General features: G+C 40.4%; 1 protein-coding gene across 2 annotated transcripts in view; it reads left to right on the top strand.

The window, feature by feature from the left end:
* PLB1 (phospholipase B1) overlaps window positions 1-10,081 on the top strand; it is a 106,514-nt gene extending 96,433 nt beyond the window's left edge. For both annotated transcript variants that reach the window (XM_086869971.1, XM_086869978.1), the window contains 7 exons: window positions 950-1,015; window positions 1,573-1,667; window positions 2,835-2,916; window positions 4,248-4,352; window positions 5,421-5,516; window positions 8,927-9,001; window positions 9,461-10,081. In XM_086869971.1, coding sequence (XP_086726097.1) covers window positions 950-1,015; window positions 1,573-1,667; window positions 2,835-2,916; window positions 4,248-4,352; window positions 5,421-5,516; window positions 8,927-9,001; window positions 9,461-9,682 — 741 coding nt within the window. In that variant the 3' untranslated portion in view covers window positions 9,683-10,081. The remainder of the gene's footprint in view (window positions 1-949; window positions 1,016-1,572; window positions 1,668-2,834; window positions 2,917-4,247; window positions 4,353-5,420; window positions 5,517-8,926; window positions 9,002-9,460) is intronic.
* Window positions 10,082-18,810: the final 8,729 nt, after the last annotated feature.

Here is an 18,810-nt window from a genome sequence, read left to right as displayed (position 1 = left end):
CCCTGGAAACAGCCTTTCTCTCTCTCAGGGAGCCAAAATTCTTCTTTGTTTAAAAAGCACTTAGAAGTCCTGCCCCTTTCATCTGTATTGTATCAGAAACAAGTGCACAGCTTTTAATACAGGGGCTCAGCAGCTCTGGTGAAGTGCATTATTTAAGTACTAGGAGCCTGCTCATACTGAACAAAACACAAAGATTAAGCTGAAGAGCTCTCTCTGCTTAACTGGACAATGTAATCAATGTAACACAGTGTGGTGTCTCAGGCATGTTAGGGGACACAAGTAAAGTCTTCTGGAAAACATCTCCACACAACAATTACTGATGATATCCAATTCTTGCTTCAGAATGACACCCAAAATAATTTCATCTGTTTACAGTGAAAAACATTTCTTTAGCTGTCAGTGGTCATCCCCTCTGAAACTCTTCATGTGTCACAGACTGGGGGGTCTATATCCCTGCTTGTTGACATGACCAGGCACTGTTCTCTGTTTTGCTCTTCAATCTGCTGCCTGGAGCCTTTGTCTCCACAGCTACACCTCTATAACTACACTCAGAAAGTTGTTTTGCTTATGGGCTTTGTGGGGTCTGACTACCTTCATATCAGTTTCTCCAGATGGGCACTTTGAAAAAAAGATATTGTTCTGTTCATAAGGCAAACCAATCTGATCTGGGTCCCATAAAAGACAACCCAAAATCAAAAAATATGATTAACATAGTCATTATCAGGGAAAGGCTCTGCCAAGATACCTCAGGAGTTTCTACAGAGATTAGAGGAAGGTATTAATGGCATAAAAACACAAGCACTATATAACCTCTGTACATGCGCCAGTAAACTTCTTGATCTAGAAATATCAAAAGAAAAACAAAAGAAAAAAGGAACATCTTCTCACAGATCACCTTGTTGGTTCCTGAAAAAGGCTGACTCAATTTTTTTTTTTTTTTTTTTAACAGGAAACCTATTCTGTGCAAAAGTATGTAAAGCACCTTCAGGACACTCTGGATATTTTCTATAAGGAGGTAAGTTTTTAAGGTACCCTGGCAAGCTATGTTCCTGGCAAGTACACTGATGTTTTTCTCACCTCTGATAGACTGTCAGTGATTATGTTTCATACAAGGTCATCTTTCAAATAGCTGGACTCAGGCTGTTCTTCAGTGCTGAATTTTAATGACTGTACTGGCTAATGCCCAGAGAATGAGGGCTGCAGCTTCAGAGAAAATGTGTGTTGGACAATATTTATGTTGTGGACCAAACGTACCATGACTGTACAGCCAGTGTTCATGGCTAAACCAACCAGGAACAGTTTAATTTACCCTAGAGCAAATGGAAATGTCCCAGGGAGTGAAGCAGTATTTTGGCTAGTTTGTATTAGCTGCTGGAATTTTTTTGGCTGACATCCACTGTATGTCTCCCTCTACCTCCTTTAATGCATCATCATTTCACATGCCATTGGCTGCAGCCAGTGCAGTTTGCACTGACTTCCTGACCTGCAGATGGCACTTCTTTCTCTTTGTAGTGATATCATGTTCTGTTATTTGTAACACGTCTTTATGCCTGGTTATTATAATTTTCACAGCTCCCAAGAGTCTTTATCAACATGGTGGAGATGCTAGAGTTCTCTGGACTGCGTCAAATCACTGCAAGCTCTTCAGAGTGTGCTTTGACAGCAAAGTAAGTGAGCAAAACAGCTCTTTGCCTATAAAGTGATATTTTTTGGGGCTCAGTCTCAATTCCTAAAGGAGGACATCTACACTGAGCTTTCTAAGCTACTTGCAGTGCTGCCTTTAACTGATGCGCTAGTTCCCACCAATTTTCTATTACTTCTTACAACACTTCAGCTAAAAAGCATACACCTGTAGACAGCAGAGTTCTCACTTCTCAGCTGTAAGGCAGCATAACAAAGCACAAGTCAACATATGATTTCTGTACTGCTGAACTTCAAAGGCTTTTTTTGCCCAGCCATCTGCTGGTCAGCAGCATAGGCTGACATCCCTGCTTCCTCTCTTTGTATCCAGTGCTGCATTACCTCTGGTGCAGGCTGTGCTGCATACAGTAGAGCACAACCAGGAGCTGCTCCTAACACCTAATGGAGGAGACCAAAATCTTAACTGAAAGAAGGTTGAGAGACTTGTTTTAGAAGGCAGCAGTCTTTAATGGCATCAGAATGGATGAAAATGTCTTTGGTCTTACAGAGAAAGCTGTAACAAAGACTAGTAGTTGGAAGGTGATGCCAAATGAATTGACATTAAGTTAGGCGCAGATTTTTAAAAATACAAGTGATACAGGAACACACTGGAAGGGAAAATAATGAATTGATGATCTTGCTCAATACCTTTATATTCATTCCCGGCACATTTTTAGAAGATGAATTTTAGTGAAGCAAAAGTTACTACATCTTGTTAAGAGAGGTAACATAATAAAATAGAGTGGTGCAAGGACTCAGACCACATGAAAAATTTGTCTTTTCTAACTTTAAACTCCCAGATGTCTCAAACTCTGCTGTAAGCCCATTTGTGGATTGGGTTTTCTTGTTATTCCAACACATGTGATTTCCTGCTAATATGTGGCATATTAAACATTTTCTCGTGTTTGACTCAAGAGTTGTGGATCCTGCAGCTCTCTCTGCCTATGTTAGGTGTTAATTTTGAAAAGTAAGTCAACAGGGATTTTTATTTTCTGAAGTACCTGTCCATTCCTAGGCCACCAAGGTGGCTCTCCCTTCTGCATGTGAGCTTTGAGCACCTATCCTGAGCTTCTTGAAGCAGACGCACAGTGCTGAAGTACTGTGAAGAGACTATTCTAAACTGGCTTTTAATTCTATTATTTCTTTCATTGAAGGAAAACTTGCCCATGTTTCTTAAACCCAGAGGAAAATTCTTCTGAATTACAAGAAATTAAGAGAGTTAACAGAGATTTTCAGGTAATGCATTGATTCTGTAACTAGTCATCTTTACTTTTCTCTCTTTATATTGCTTCCCTCACTGCCTTTTCTGTCATGCATATCCTTGGCAATACATAGAGAAATAACTGGAAAACAACTTGGCTACAGCCTAATCAAAACCCTACCCAGCTAACCAGTTAATAGCAGTGCAAGATTTTCCACACTGCTTTATGATTTGACCTCAGTTCTGAGCTGGATGCAGATGAAAACCAGTTCTGTTTCCAGCTGTTGTTTTAACAATCTGAAAGGATTTAGTAATGATGGCTGCTTTGTTGATAATGTGTTTGTCTGTTATGAGTCCAGTGAATAGCTCACATGAATTAACATGTCACTGCATGAGTGACAAATGACCTTGCATCAGCTGTTTTGTGGTTACTCTTAGCAGAAGAAATTAACTAAACCAACCATGGGCCAGCTTGCTATCTGAGAGCAACTTTTCATAGCCTCAGGCTCAAGATTCAATCAAAATTAACAGGGCCTATAAATAGCTATTGAAGCAGAAGCTTTTTCCATCAATGTTCTTATGAATACAGGAATCACTGTATCAGCTCACATTATGTTCTCCATTCTGGCTCTGGCAATGGCTGTTGTCCAGTGAATCCGACAAAGGTCAAGAAATTCACCCTGGGTAATGCTTGTATAAGCCTGCTAGAGGGATCATTTTCCTTAGTTAAGGAAGAAGGATTAGGAATGTTTTGAGATATGAACCAGGAGCAATAGCATTTATACCCATAGGATGGCAAGTTACAAGGAGATGGGGTATTTTATTTGTATGAATGTCTGTGACCATAATGTTTGAAAGTGGCAGGTAATTTTTCAGTGTTTAAGTATCATTTTAATTCAGGCTCACCTTTCTGAAAAATCGTGTGCTTCAGCCTCAAGCTGGAATTTTGGACTCGATTGTCACTTCTAAACTTGCCTTGTTCCTTTTTTTATATTTTTTTTTCACAATTTTCTGCAAGTTTTAATCTCACTGCAATTGTGCAGTTTTGGTTCCTATAAGGTTTGAACTGCTTTTTTTTTTCTGGGTTGTTTTTTTTTTTTAAATTAAGCAGCTTTTTAAAAATAATCCAGCTTCTACGCATTTTCTTAATGAAAAGCTGTTCATGAACCCTTGAACATTTGTTCATGAACAAATTATTGTCTTAGCCATTTTCTTTACTGCTTTATAACATTTAGCTGGATTTACACTAATGATTTACAGCTTCCTACACTGAAAGATGTGTAATCTGCATGCTTCTGATAGCTGACAAACGTTAGATGAGCCTTGCTAGTAACCCTTCTGTTTTCACTAATTACACTGCATGCAGGCTGAAGCCTTGCATCTGATCAACAGCGGTCGGTATGAACAACGGGAGGACTTTGCTGTTGTCATCCAGCCATTTTTCCGGACCACTTTGATGCCCGTGGATAGTGTGAGTCCTGTTTTGCTTTCCCATTATGCAAGGGCTATCTTGATTTCTCTTAAGCCAATAAGTTCCATGCCACAAGGACTGTGTTTTCTTCTCTTTGCAGTCTAGTGGCAGTGTGGAATCTGTGGTAAGAGTGAGAGAGGAGAGAGGACAGGAAGTCTCACAAGAATGCAAGAAGATTCACAGTTCTTCCTGTGAATCAAAATGGCTTTAGAAAACATTCCTAGCGTGCACCATAAACTAGGCACCCTCTGACTTCCTCTATACTCCATGTTGCTTCCCTTGTTGAGGAGGTTGGTTAGCATTCACCACAGTTTCCCAGTTTAGGTTTAGATTTCTTCAAATGGAGACCAGCACTTGAATCTCTGACTCATCCAAACATAGAAACAGGAAGCAGCCTTTGTAACTAAACACTGATTTTTTCTCCAGCCTTAGCATTATATATGCTCTGTAGTTAAGGATACAAATATCCAGCATGAATCCTTGTCATAAAAACCCAGTTTTGCATAGTATGGAGCCCTTTTTCATACCATCCCCATTTATATTTCTGTCAGCTTACAAGGTCGACCAATGGTCACCATACAGGTAGTGATGAGGCAAATTCCCCCCAAGAGAGACATTTGCCACAGCTGGATAAGCCCACCATTTTTTTTTTTTTGTTATCTGAAATTCATCAGAAATTTCATCACTTGAAAGGTTGTAAGTCTGAGTCACATAAGTTTAAAAAGTAATAATAAGCACTTTCCTATGAGTTCTGTACAAAATGGAATGTTGAGTCAATGGCAGGGTCCATGTAACACCTTTGACTGTTGGTTTAATGATAAGTTTAGTTTTGTTTTGAAAATTTCTGTGTGAAATTGAGTAGGCTGCATTACACAGAAAGTCTCAAAGTGCGGTAATCAGTTCATAGTTAGGAGCACCTAAGTTTGTTTCCAGTATGATAACATGCGCATATTGCCTTTAGGAAGATACCAAAATTGTGAAGTACAAGTACAGTACACTATTAGATTTAATATGTCAGATGTCAAAGATTGAAATTTGCTGAGAAATAAATTTTTGCTTTTATTGCAGACCGGCAAGCCAGATATGAGTTTTTTTTCTGCAGACTGCTTTCATTTCAGTGTAAGAGGCTATGCTGAGATGGCAATGGCTCTCTGGAACAATATGGTAAGGGGTTACAACTTAGATCCCTATGTGTTTGTGGTAGTAGTATCTACAAAAGATCATGAGAAAGATATCTGAAACAAAAGAGTAAGCAAGACATAAAACTGATATCCTAACAAGGTTGCTCAGCTCTGAGGTTCTTCTCAATCTCCACTGCTTAGGAATGTAATCCAAAGGGATCATATTGCATGAAACAGTGCAAGTTTTTGCTCATTCAAAATGAAAAGTCCCAAGAGTCTTAATGTAATGAAAACTTCCTTTCTGATTTGGTAAATAACTTGCATTAAAACAAAAAGTCAGCCTAGTTAAACATTCAGTTCTGTAAGTTTGCTGAAAATGTCTGTTCAATGAGCTTGCCCTTCTTCAGTGAATTCTGTTATATTTATTAGGAAAACATATATGTGACTGAATTTTTGCTGCCATTAGTAGTGTGGACATGTTGTACCACCCACTCTTGTATTTGAGGCAGTTTTAGTAGAGTCACTAAAACTCATGGGGGGTTGAAATCAAAGTTATGATGCTTGTAATCACATTCCATCTGTCATTTTGGGGGAAATGATAGCTTTTGAATAGTGTTGGAAGAAGGCGTCAGAGGCACATGCTAGACTTGATAACTCCAAGGTCACAGTTGCTTTCAGAAATGTTTCTCCACATTGGAAGGAAGACTGGCATTTTAATGCTGCAGCAATATTTCCTCCCCCTGTCTTGTAAACATCAGTAACCAAATACATTGTGCTAGCAGAAATCCTGCATCCTGGTTTGTACAAGAAACAAGCATAAATGGAGGGGAATTTCTTTTCTGTATAAGTAGAAGTTCAAGCAAGATAAGAAACTTATCTATACCCCAGGATGAGCTTGAAAATAAGGACTGGAAAATACAGAGCAGGAATATGTGTGGCTGCCCAGTATAGCATATGAGCTGTAGGTCCAGGATTATAGAATGTACAATGCAAGCACATGCTCGGAGTAATTGTTTTGTGCATGCACAGCAAATCTGCCTGTTTTCCATCAGGCTTCCCTGTCTGGGACTCCAGATGACAGCAGGCTGGTAGGCTTCACTCTGATTCATAGCTTAAACAGGGCTAATGGTGGGCCAGAAACCCCAGGCAAATGTAGAAAAATTCAAATAGAGCAGGGCTAAGGCTTTCAAGAAAAAAAAGAGACAGTACCTGGGCATACAGTGGTCTTATATTGGGTTACCGTGTGGTATTGGCCATTACTCATTCCTGAATCACCATCAGTCTTTTTTCCTATGCCACCAGTGGTTTTTTTTCTGTCCAGACTGTCACTCATTTCCTACACATATAAGGATATTGAAACAAAGCTTTCTACTGGGGTGGCAGGAATCAGGTTCTTACTGAAGCAAAGCACAGCTATTCCCTCGCATAGAGATCTGTTGGTTTATGCCAACTGCAGATATTACTGTTTACTATTTAAATCTAGTTCTTGTAACACATCCCTGCTTTTCCCTTGCAGTCCTTGTATGGTAAGGCTGTGCAAGCTTACTGTAAGGCTGTATTGTTTCCCTGTTCCCTGAAAAGCTTGGCAGGCTGCAGGCTTATGGCCAAATGGATTCTTGTCAGTGCACATAAAGAGCCAGACTGTGCCTGGCCGCTGTGTGGGTATGCAGGGATTGGGATGACTTACAGAGTCTCTCCCTCGTCGTAATGTTCTTCGCCCTTTTGGCTTTGTGCAAAACAAAGTGTGCTTCTGCTCTCTGAAGTCAGAAGACTCTGTAGTCTTAAGTGGGTCCCAAAGCCACCTTGTCAAGTCTTTGTCCGAGGTGAAGAGACACATGGACAGTGTTTGGTTTGTGTTCTTCCTCCATGCTTGCCACATGCTCTTAGAGGAGCTGTGGGTTTCTTCCAGGACTTGTCCTCTATGTTCATGGACTTGAGGATACTGTCATCTTCAAAGCTCAGAAGTTAATGCTCCTGAGGAACAGATTGCATTGAGATGAAGTAAGCATGGGTGGTTACAGAATTTTGCATTTTATCATCTTTTGTCTGGGCTCTGTGCCAGAATCCTTACCAAGTGCCCTGGCGTGAGAAGAATTACAATTATTTACAAATAACCAGTTGCACCGCAGGCAGAATGCTGTGAGATATGAGCCACACATCATACAAATAGCAGAGCTGTTCCTTTAAGGTGCAATAAAACTACCAAATTCAGTCTTCACTGCATTATCTGGTGGATGGGCCAAGTGGTTAAGAGTCATAAAAGAGTCCATCAGGATCCTACAATAATCAGCAAAACTTGGCATCCTGTTTTGCTTCTCATCTTCACTTGTTAGCTTTCTTCTCTTCCCTAGTTATATTTTCTGTGGTTCATATATTTTTATTTTTCAGTCTCTGCTAGCTTCTTTCTGTTTTTTTAAATTTATTAAAAATGAACTAGAGAAAGTATTCTCAGTGTTTCTGTATCAAAATCTTACAGATAAAATTTGTTTTTTCCACGTTGTGTTGGTCTTGTGGCTGTATTGTTTCACTTCAGCACGCAGCTGAGACTTTAATCCCTTGAGGACAGTAAATGCCTGTATGGACAATAGCAGAAGCAAACCCATCCTCTGTGCTGTATTCTCAGAAGTGCTGGATGACAACTTTGCGGTTCTCTATGGACCAATCTTGAAGCCATTACTTCAGGCATGTCCATACAACAGTTGTAAACACTTCAGTTAACATGACTAAGCAAGCCTCTGCTCGTTAGCTTAACTATGGCAACCAGTGGTATGTGCACTCCTAGCCAAGCACAACTGCCTGCTGTTAGCCTGGGCATATTTTATGTTGGGTTGGAAAGGGTGAGCCTATGGTCAGCTACTGCAACTTAGCTGACAACTGATAATATAAAAGGCTCTGTTTATCTTGCTTCTTGCAAGATTGTGAACCCAGCCTCAGCTAAAATTCCCAGGGAATTTCTTGTCTGAGTGAAGACTGCAAAGGCTGTCATTGTCCCATCCTCTCTCTGTAACTCTGTCATTTCTGAAGTAACTCCCATCACTATGATACCCAGGAATCTTTCTTTAAGTAATGTGCTAAGTAATATGTCTAACATCTGTCATTTGGGTTTTTCCTTTGTAGTTTTACACTGCCATTTGAGATGAGTGCATGGCAGAACCGGGTGTAATAGAGAACCACTTTACCTTTAGCTGAACGTTTAAAATACATTGTATTCAGAGCAATGGAAAATGAAGAAACACTTATCCTATTCCTTGCTTCTGAGACAGTACATCAGATTCTCAATGTCTTCAGTTCACAAGTGTTAAAATGTTTGCAAACCTTCCTCTGCTTCTTCTACCACACTTCTTTGTTACTGCAAGCAGCAAAAGATTAGATAAGAAGTTGTAACTGTCCGAATCAAGAAGGTCTGAGAAGAAAAATATTCATCATGTTTAACATTGCTTTTCTCTTCTTCAGCTGGAGCCAGTTGGTGAAAAGCAGACTTACAACAACTTTACCCATGACAGATCAAAACTCAAGTGTCCAAACCCTGTAAGTAAAGGTCAAGGTGCTTTCTCCATTAATTACGTCTATTTTTTCTCCTTTCTTCACACTGGTAGAGCTCTTTAAAAGACTATCTTTAGTCCCATTTTATTACAGACAGGGAAATCTACTTAAGATTTAAGACAAAAGGCTTTATCTTCACTGCAGTGGAAAGCCTTTCCTTAAAGCTAGTTCTAGTGAGTCTATATATTTCCATTTGCTTGTTTGCAGCAAGCTAATTAGGAAGTGATGCCACCACTCCTGATTCTGAGGTGGTTTGTTTTTTGCATTCTTGGAATTTTCAGGAAATAGAGCAGGAGAGTGTTTGGGCTAAGATAGAGAGAAGTCAAAACAAGCTGATTGTCTAAAAATCTACCATTCCTCTCTGAGAAGGAGCAGTGGCATAATGTTGGGATACTGCCTGTTGAGTGGTTTGTGGTCAATAAAGCCTTTGCTCTCCCTTTGTAGGAGAAACCTTTTCTTTCCACGCGAAGAAATAGTGGATTTGGAAATTCAGATCTCAACTTTGAGAAAACAGAATCTTCAGTCCCCTATTGGGCTGTACTTGTGACTGCAGTAGCTGGGGTCCTGGTGGGCTCTTTACTTGGCTGGGCTGTGTCACGAAGAAGAACCAAGAAGTACCAACATAAGGCTGACACAGAAAACAACATTAAGACAACCCCTCTGTAACTCAAGTGGAACAAACATCTTTCTCTGATGAGACTGCTCTCTGTGTGACACAGTAGCAGAATGAAAAACCTGTTGGATATGAATGAAGCTTCTTGGTTGCCCAGGGATTTTTGGGCCAAATAACATTGATCAGTAATGTATTTTAGAACTATCCTCTGCAGACCATTCAGGTGGAGGATGAAGTTCAAAGTATTCTGTGGTTTCACATGAGCTGGCAGCTAAGTACAACACACCTGCTCACTCAGTCCCCCTCAGTGGGATGAGGAGGAGAACTGGAAAAAGGTAAAACCCATGGATCAAGATAGGAACAGTTTTAATAACTGAAATAAAGTGTAATAATAATAATTCTAATGAAATGTGAAGTAACAAAAAGAGAGGAATAAAACTCAAGAAAAACAAGTGTTGCACACTACAATTGCTCTTTGTCTTCTGACTGCTGCCCCGCATGTCCTTGAGCAGCAATCAGCCCCTCCTGGACTTCTTTCCCCAGTCTATATAGTAAGCATGATGTTCTATGGCATGGAATATCCCTTTGGCCGGCTTTAGGTCAGCTACCCTGGCCACGTTCATTCCCAGCTTCTTTTTCTGGCAGGGCACAGGAAACTGGAAGGTCCTCAGTTTAGCGTAAGCACACTTAGCAACAACTAAAATATTGGTTTGTTATCGATATTATTCTCATACTAAATCCTAAAGACAGCACTGAACCAGCTATTATGAAAAAAATTAACTCTATCCCAGCTGAAACCAGGACAAAGTGTTAAAAGCTTTTTCATTCTAGAGCCCAATTCTCTGTTTCATGAATATTACTCAGAATCTCTATTGCACAAAGCAAGAACACTCATTCATGCAGCTTGAGTTCTTAATTGTGCATCTGTCCTTTTCTTATAAACCTTTATCTAAAATGTTAGAGACAAGTCTGTGATTGCAACCGGGTGTTCCCCAATAGTAAGGTGTGAGTGAGATCAACAGCAGCTTTGATTTCACATGTTATATTCCAGCAAGACCATTGCATTGCAGGTGCTAAGGTGATTCTACATGGGCAAGTACAATGCCATAGAAACATCTTTAAGCTGGTTTCTGAACAACTTGGATCCACATGGTATCCCTGTGCAGTGCTGGGCAGCACAGATAGAATAACGCCGCATTGCCTTGGACTCCAGGCTCCTTCCATCTAGGATTGGGTGTGGAGCTAGGCTGTATCTGTCACTTCTCCTCCAGGGCTAAATAGCCCAGGGACAGTCCTGTATTCTGTCCTCCCCTGTATTGGTTCCAGAGTGAGTCTTCTTGTGATGAGTTTCTTCACTAGCATCTAGTAAGGGGGTCTAAACAAAAATGCAGTACCTGCAAGCTAGCTTGGCTTAACCCTTCCCATAGGACTTGTGTTGTGTTCAGGTCTCCCAAGCTGCAGACTCCCCAGCTATTATCCATAGAAGAGCTTGCAAAGTTGTTTTTCACATTTTGTTTTGTTTTTAAAATTCTGATCAGGAGTTCAGAGATCATCCTTTTTGGAAACTAGACTTTGTTTTAAACCTTCAGGCCAATTCATATTATCTATTCGTATAAAAGGTTCTTCACAAGATCTGCATGATCTTGTTTCCCAATATCTTTCTTATTTCCTGTGTTAAATACTTTAATTTCATTGAAGCCAAAGTGAGGTTTGCACTGATACTGTGTGATGTGTACTACATTTCCACTCCAGAAATGCAAATGAGTAAAAAATTATAATGTTTCCCAGAATAAAGTGTTCTGGTTTCCTAAATTTATTATTATGCATGCAGAAGGTATTCAGACTCCTCATTTTTCCATTTCACTTCTGTCAGTGTCCTTGCTAAGGTAAAAAGAGGTGGGCAGAGTACAGCTTAGATAGTCAGGTTTCAGGGGCTGTAAGTGCATTCACCTTTTCTTTGATCTGCTCTCAAAGGTAGGGCTATTAACAGTAGTATTTTATTTACCTGTATCTTATCCACAGATTTGTGTCTGTGAGCTCTACATGCAGCACAAGCTGGGGATATATTTAGAATGCAAACCAGAAGCAGTTACATCTTGTTCCAGTGCAGCAAAGGCTTTTCTTCCTGTCCCTGTCTTCACTGTGGGTCATTAAGTATCTTCCTGATACTTATTTAGCTTGGGAAATGGAAGCAAACACAACCTCCAACCAAGAGACAAGATTTCAGTGTATTCCATAGCACCTACACTTCAGACACATTAGGAAAAATACAAGCCTCATATGTGAGGAAGCTGAGCCAATATCCAAAGGCTGCTATCTCCTCTCACCCCTTAACATTGTTCTTGTGAGTTGTGTTCCCTACTGGGAACTTTGATAGCCACTGCTCATACACCTTTTGCTTTGGGAAGAAGTAAAAAGATAATAGTTCTCTACAGAACCTTTCATCAGTACTAGGTATTTCAAAGGAAACTCAAGAACAGTAGTTCAGTACTGATTTACCTTTCCAAATCATGTGTGTGTACAGGAAGTGGGGTGGAAGTCGTGGAGCATGAGTTAGAGTTTTAAAATGTTGCAGTCTCTCACATCAGGTTTGTCCTGCCTAGAGATGGGTGCAATTGCTTCTTGGGTTTCATGTTTGTGCCCCCTGCTAGGATAACTAAACATCCCCTTTTCTCACTTAGGAAGCTAAATTTTATTTTGAGCTTCTAAAACCTAAATTATAAGAAGTGAAGCCAGTTGGGAAGTGAAAAGAAAGATGGCTCTTAGCTCATTCACTATCCTGAAGGATACCATTTTACCCAAGGATTTTGCTTTGGCCAGTGATGGTCTTGCCCACTGTTGGAATCTGAAATAAAAGCCTCTCTGAGTCCCTCAGAGAGAGAAAATAATTAAAATACATTAAACCACATAGATATGAAGTAAGAGTGTAGGTTTTCAGTAAGTAAAAATATAGCTTAAGTGCTTTAAGAGACTGTGCTAACTAGTGAAAAGCCCTAGTTTAAAGTTCAGTGATATTACCTTTTACAGATTTAACTTAGTTCCAGACATAATGAAAGCATAGTAAGAACATAGCTTACATTTTTAGGTAGAACAGCTAGAACTATATACGTAAACAGATAATACTCTATACATAGGATTTAGGTAAGGACTGACACTGCTTTTGCATGTCAGAATTAAGCTTAGATTGGTGTAGAAAGAATGTTTTAGAACTGTGTTTTCAGCTGATTAGATGATTTATGAATTTAATCCCTTGTATTAAGAGCATACACACATGAAGAACAGCAGCACCATCATTATCACCTGAAGAAGTACTGCAAGTGGTTCTGCTGCTGCTGCCCAGACCACCAGGACTTTATGCCAAAAGCTTTTAGCACAGACTTTAATTCTGTGAACTCTTTACCTTCAAGACTGATGCATTCATACAATAAACATCTTTATAGCAATCAACAACTAATCTTGTTTCCTTGAGACATGGAGACCTTCATGAACAACTTGACAGCCCACCACTGAAAAGCATCTTTTCTGTGTGATTTTCTAACAACCTGAGAAAACAGGCTTTATGAATGCTTCCTCTGTAGAAGAGCAACAGCTCAGCCCACGTGAGCAGTCACTATCCAAAGGACCTTTGGGAATACTGGCCAACAGCTCAGGTTGATTGGGAGTAAATATTACACTGTTCCCTTGTCTTGAGAAATAATCTGTTCTTCAAACAGGGAAGAGATGAAGTCTGACAAGTGTTGGCAAACATTTGCCTGTAGCTTCAGCAGTTCTGGAGTTGAAATTCTGGCCTTCTTTGTTACAGCTGATGGGCCTTCCTCTTACCGTGATATAGTGTTTGTGTTCTGCTTTGTAAGGTCTAGAGTCAGTTTGCTCCAAAATCCAGTTTAGGTGTTCAGTGAACTTAGGGAAGAGAGAGAAACTTCAGAAAAAACATCTGCAGAGAATTTTGTGTGGCTTTGGAGATTGCTGAATGTTTCCTCCCACCACCTTTTAAGTGGTGAGATGTGCTAATGACAAATGATGTAATTTTAACAGCTAGGCAGTATGTGATAGCCTGGGATATCTGGGCAGGAGTTTTGTTATTTTGGAGGATATTTTGCTAAAATGTTGAGGTTAAACAACCCCACCTAAAGAAAGGAAAAGCTCTGGATTTTTATAGCTCATCATTTTTGTGATTTACGCTCCCTGGAATATTGAAAGAATTTGCTATTGGAGTGCCATAGGTTTGCAGTGCTTGCTCTTCTCCCCCCACAAACCCCCCTTTTCTTTTTAGAAGGAAGGTATCTGAGATTTTGGGACCAGCAGGAAAAAAACCAAAAAACTTATCAAAATGTATGGATATAAAGTAGTTCTTATATTACTTAAATAGAACAAATTTTCTGGGTATCATAGATCTTTGAGCACAACAGGGAAGGATGCTCCTGTGAATTATTGTGTTAAAACTAATTCTGTTGCAAATACCCAGAGTCCAGGAGTCTGTATCAAAAAAGGAGGTGGTAGAAGAAGGAAAAACTGGCACATTTTAACTTAGCACATGCTGAGTATCTTCCAATTAAGTGTCCTTGCTACCACTTGATTTTGGTGGATATCAAATGTTTCTCTGTCTTTCTGAGAATGGTAGATTTCTCATACTCATTTTGAAAATTGTTAACTTCAGATACTTTTGGTGACCATTCTAGCAAAAATGAAAAGTTGTTCTGGTTTTGACCATTGGAGAGAACAGGACCCCAAGGGAAAAGACAGAAAAAGCACAGGACTTAAGCAGTTTCAGAAAATAAATCCTATTAAACACAGATGAGCTTATTTAAGGGATGGTTGGAACTAGTCACTGGCTACAGGAAGTTTCTTTATGTCTTTTCATTTCTGTGATATATGAAATTGTCACCCATGATGAAGTCATAACTACCTTAAGTTAGCTGAGAAAACATCCTTTGCTGAACTGTATGGGTTTTCCCTAATTGCAGGCCTTCAGCAGGATTTGTAAAATTTGGGTATGAAAATATGCTAATGTTCTCTGTTGGATGACACATGGGATCCATGAATGTGTTTATGGTAGTTAGGGTGCTTGTAGCTTCCAGGCCTTCTGCTTCCCTATAAGAAGGATTTAGTAGTCCCTTTGGACTAGTGGTGCTGCAGGGACATGGTTCCATGAGAGGCAGTCAGGAATTCCTGCCACTGACCCATAGACTGACCCTAGAGTGAGTTATTTTAGCTGGAGAAACCAGCTGCTTCCAGATATCTAAGAGTGCTTTCTCATTGGTGTAAAATTATTATGGCTGTGAAGAAAAAGGGCATGATATATTTAAAGTATCTCTATCTTAATCTCAAAGATTTTTATAAAAATTCTTTTTGGTGTTAAAAACTAGCCATGGAGGAAAGCCCTTTAGCTATCCTTTGTATTGCTTAGGTGATGGAAAGCACCACCTGAGGGTCCCATTGGGCTTAAGTGTTTCACTTAGTGTAAAGTGAAACAGCAGCCAGGGTTGCTCAACAGTGGTTCGATTCAACAACAGCAGGGGAACTGCGCCTTGTGTAAGGGCTTCACAGTGGGTAGATGTGGCAGAAGATACTTTCTGCGTTCTTGCCCTGCTTAAAGACACAGGAATTGTCTGGTTCAGCAGCTTTCCACCCATGGGGGATTTACCTGGACTTGCCAGGTTGCCCACAGGTAATCTCTGAATAAGCTTTCAGATCAAAGTAAAACACAGGAGTCAGAAGTAAGTGGGGAGGACACAGCTGGCACGACAAAAATCAAGGGTGCATCTTTTGAAAGTTTCCAGGTTGTCTCTTTCCTTAGCTCTCTCAGCAACTATCTAATATAACTTCAGCACAGACTTTGGAACCCTCAGAAACCTTGCCTGTCTGCAAGTACAGCCTCTAGGGCCTGGATTGCAGCAGCGACTAAACATCCCACAGCCTAACTGAGTGACTGCATTAATCATATCATGTCCGTGAGTATCCCTGACCCTCTGGGGATCAGAGGTGCTGACATACCCAGGCTGTGCTTCCCAGACAGCCTCAGGTGGACAAACAGTGAGATTCTGGCAACAAAAATAACACCTGTGGGAAAGCGCAAAAGCAGAACTTCAGGTATCTAAATGCTTTTAAAGCCCAAAACCAGAGTTTGGCATGTACTCTGAAGAAATGGCACGTCACTCTGTGGAACATTGTTAACAGGATTAGACGTACGTATTGCATCACTGCATCATCTACGTAAGCTTCTTGTGCATCTTAGCTGAAAATGTCACAAATACCATTTAGCCTTTGACATAACATTTATCTATCACATACTTGGTTTTGTGGCTTGAACTGACCTTTTCCTGCTGCTGCTCCTACTGCAGTAGTCAATCTCTTCACCCTTTCCCCTATCTGAGACATCCTTTTGTCACAGCTGCCAGCAATCTCTGGTACAAAGTAAGCAAATAAACCAGCCGGACAGTTACGACATTCCCTTCACTGTTACTTATTCAAAAGCAAAAAACTTCTTGCCTTTGTAGAAGCATCATCTAGAGAATTTTACAAATATTTATGATTGGTGTGTCCTAACATTCCTGTGAGATAGCCTTACTACTCCCCCAACTAAAGATGATGAAATTTATGTGCTGAGAGGTGAGATGATTTTCTCCAGGCTATGTGATGAGTCAGTGACTGAGCAGATTAACCCAGCAGTCTTGGCTCCACAGACACAGCCCACTTGTGTAACCACTGCACAACTTATCACTCCATCACTAACATGGAGAGACTGGTGGCTTTACCAGTTTTATGCCTATTTTTTGCCTTAGATTGAATGCAAACATGGCACAATATTGGCAGTTTGTTCCAGGGGGGAGAGAGGGGTGAGGAGCAGCAAACTCCACTGAGAATCAGGTCCTCATGCTCAATCATCCCCTGATGCTCCATTTACACACAGAGATACCAGGCACTTGGCAGCGCTGCAGTGGAAGCTGGGGCCATGAGTATTGTGGGGTGGAGAATGGAGACAGGGAAATTCACTGCCCTCCCATTGTGCTCACGCTTTCATTCCCACACCCAAGGTGCAAGGCTGCAGGTTGCACCAAGTGCTGAAGGGATCCTTGCACATTGAGTAGAGTAGGAAGACACAGGAATTTTAGGGATCCAATCTCAGATCTGTTTACATGGTGATGGTATGTCCTTTAGAATAGAAAATGTGAATCATACTGAGAAGAAATTAGGTTGATGAAATGGAGATTTTTTTCTTGTGCTGTTGGTCTGTCTTTCATTTTTCACTTGACAAAGGAAAAATTATGGGGAAAAGTGGATCTAAAGTTAAAGTTTTAATTTCAGAATGTTACTTCATAGGCTGTTTAGTTTCAGAATATTCAGCAATGCAGGGGACTTACTTTTCAGCTGAAAGCATATAGTTTAAAAATATTACTGCTTTGAAACCTTTTGATTTTTTTATATTGCCATCCTGACTTTTGAATGGGAACTAACACTAAATCATCAGCATGTCTGAGGAGAAAGAAAAGTTGTTTCTTTTGAATACTTCCAGTAAATGCAAAGCTGTTAATTCAGTATTTAAGAGGCAGCTTCACTGCCAAGCTAACTCTTATATTCATCAAAATGAGCTGTCTGTACCAAGAAACTTCGCTAGCTATGAGAATGACCACAGACCAAAATCACTGTTGTGCACAATCATCATCTCTTCTGCCTGACAGTACCAATGTGTAGCTCTAAAACCAAATTATCAGTAGCCATCTTTGGCAAGAAACCCTGCAGTGTAACTGTTGGAGGAGTTGCAGCATGTATGTGACCACAGAGATTGGGTAAGCCTTTCCCACTGACTCCAACAGCAGCTCAGAAATAAAAAAAAAAAAAAGTTATGGAAAGAGGGAGCTTGTGGCACACCCTGCGCTGCTCTGACCCTAGGAAGGGAAATCTGCTTCAACAGGAAGCCTAGTACTGGCTGTGCTTATCCTCACCCCCAACCATGGAACTGGGGAACTGCTCCTGGTTTTCTTCCCACCAGACCATATTTAGCAGAAACATGAAGCTTACTTGTGTAGCTTTTTTGAGTTTTTAAATTTCATAACTTTATATGAAAGCAGTTGTGAGTTGGGGCGAATCTTCTTGATTGGAAACAGGGTTGTGCCTGCAAGTTATCAAACTCTAAGAAGATGTTATTTACCCATGTGCTCTCCTTTGGTCTTCCTTTGAGCTGCCCCAGCTGACTGTTTGCTATGATAATCTAATTATGACTTAGTTTGGCTGGAACACCAGCTGCCTTTGGTTTCTTTTATCTCACTGAACTGGGCAAACAGAAGCTAGATATTTCAGTGCCTGCTCCCTGTGTGAAACTGAAGGAATTCAGCAGTGTTTTAGAAAGGCATTAGCTTCTCCTTTTCCCTCTTCTTTTTTTTTTTTTTTTTTTTTTTTTTTTCCCTTCCCACTGGAGCTCATCCAGATGGAGCACAAACAAGGAAAGGATAAATGCAAAGTGCTCTGCCACCCTGAAAGCATGCGCTGATGTCAGCTCTCATGAACTGGCACTTTAATCATCACATTGGGAATGTTTCTCTCTCCCTCTGCAGCCTCCCTTTGGATTTCTCAGTGCACCAACATTAGCATTTATGGCAAGGAAGATTTATTTTATTTGCTGGTTAAAAGAGTAGTAAATTCAGAATGTTTTCACAAGCTGCCAAACAGAGAGCTCTGGAGACCCAAAATGCTGTAGGCTCAGTCTAGGTGCATCAAGGGCAGCAAAAGGGCAAGCTTCTTCCTGGATGTGTTTCCACTTGCATTAACAGCTAAGCTGAAAAGCAGGGGACTAGTTCACCAGCATACACAGAGAAGCTGTCACCAAGTCAAACTGCACAAAATACCCTCAGGGAGGAAAAAAAGTATGGGGTACAAGATGCAAGGGACAAATCAGCCTCCAAATGTTTTTTTTTTTAGGTATATAAGCAAAATATTTTAGAATTAAACACGGAAAGTTAGCATTTTCAGACTCATTTTCTGTTCATGTGTCAGGCCTCAAAGAGGCACCTTGCTCTCTCCCTCTGCCCCAGTCTTCCTGAGAGGACAACGTGTCATTGGACTTTGACCCCATCTCAGAAGAGCCAGGAATGATGAATTCACTGAAGTGTGTGAGGAGCATTTTAAGCCTGCTGAGGAAGAGCTCTGTGGAAGTGCCTTGCATTTGTTATCTTTCTGCTGGGAT

This window comes from Cyanistes caeruleus, chromosome 2, assembly GCF_971803275.1.
Source record: "Cyanistes caeruleus chromosome 2, bCyaCae1.hap1.1, whole genome shotgun sequence".
Taxonomy (NCBI): domain Eukaryota; kingdom Metazoa; phylum Chordata; class Aves; order Passeriformes; family Paridae; genus Cyanistes; species Cyanistes caeruleus.
This window is presented reverse-complemented; position numbering and strand designations above follow the sequence as displayed.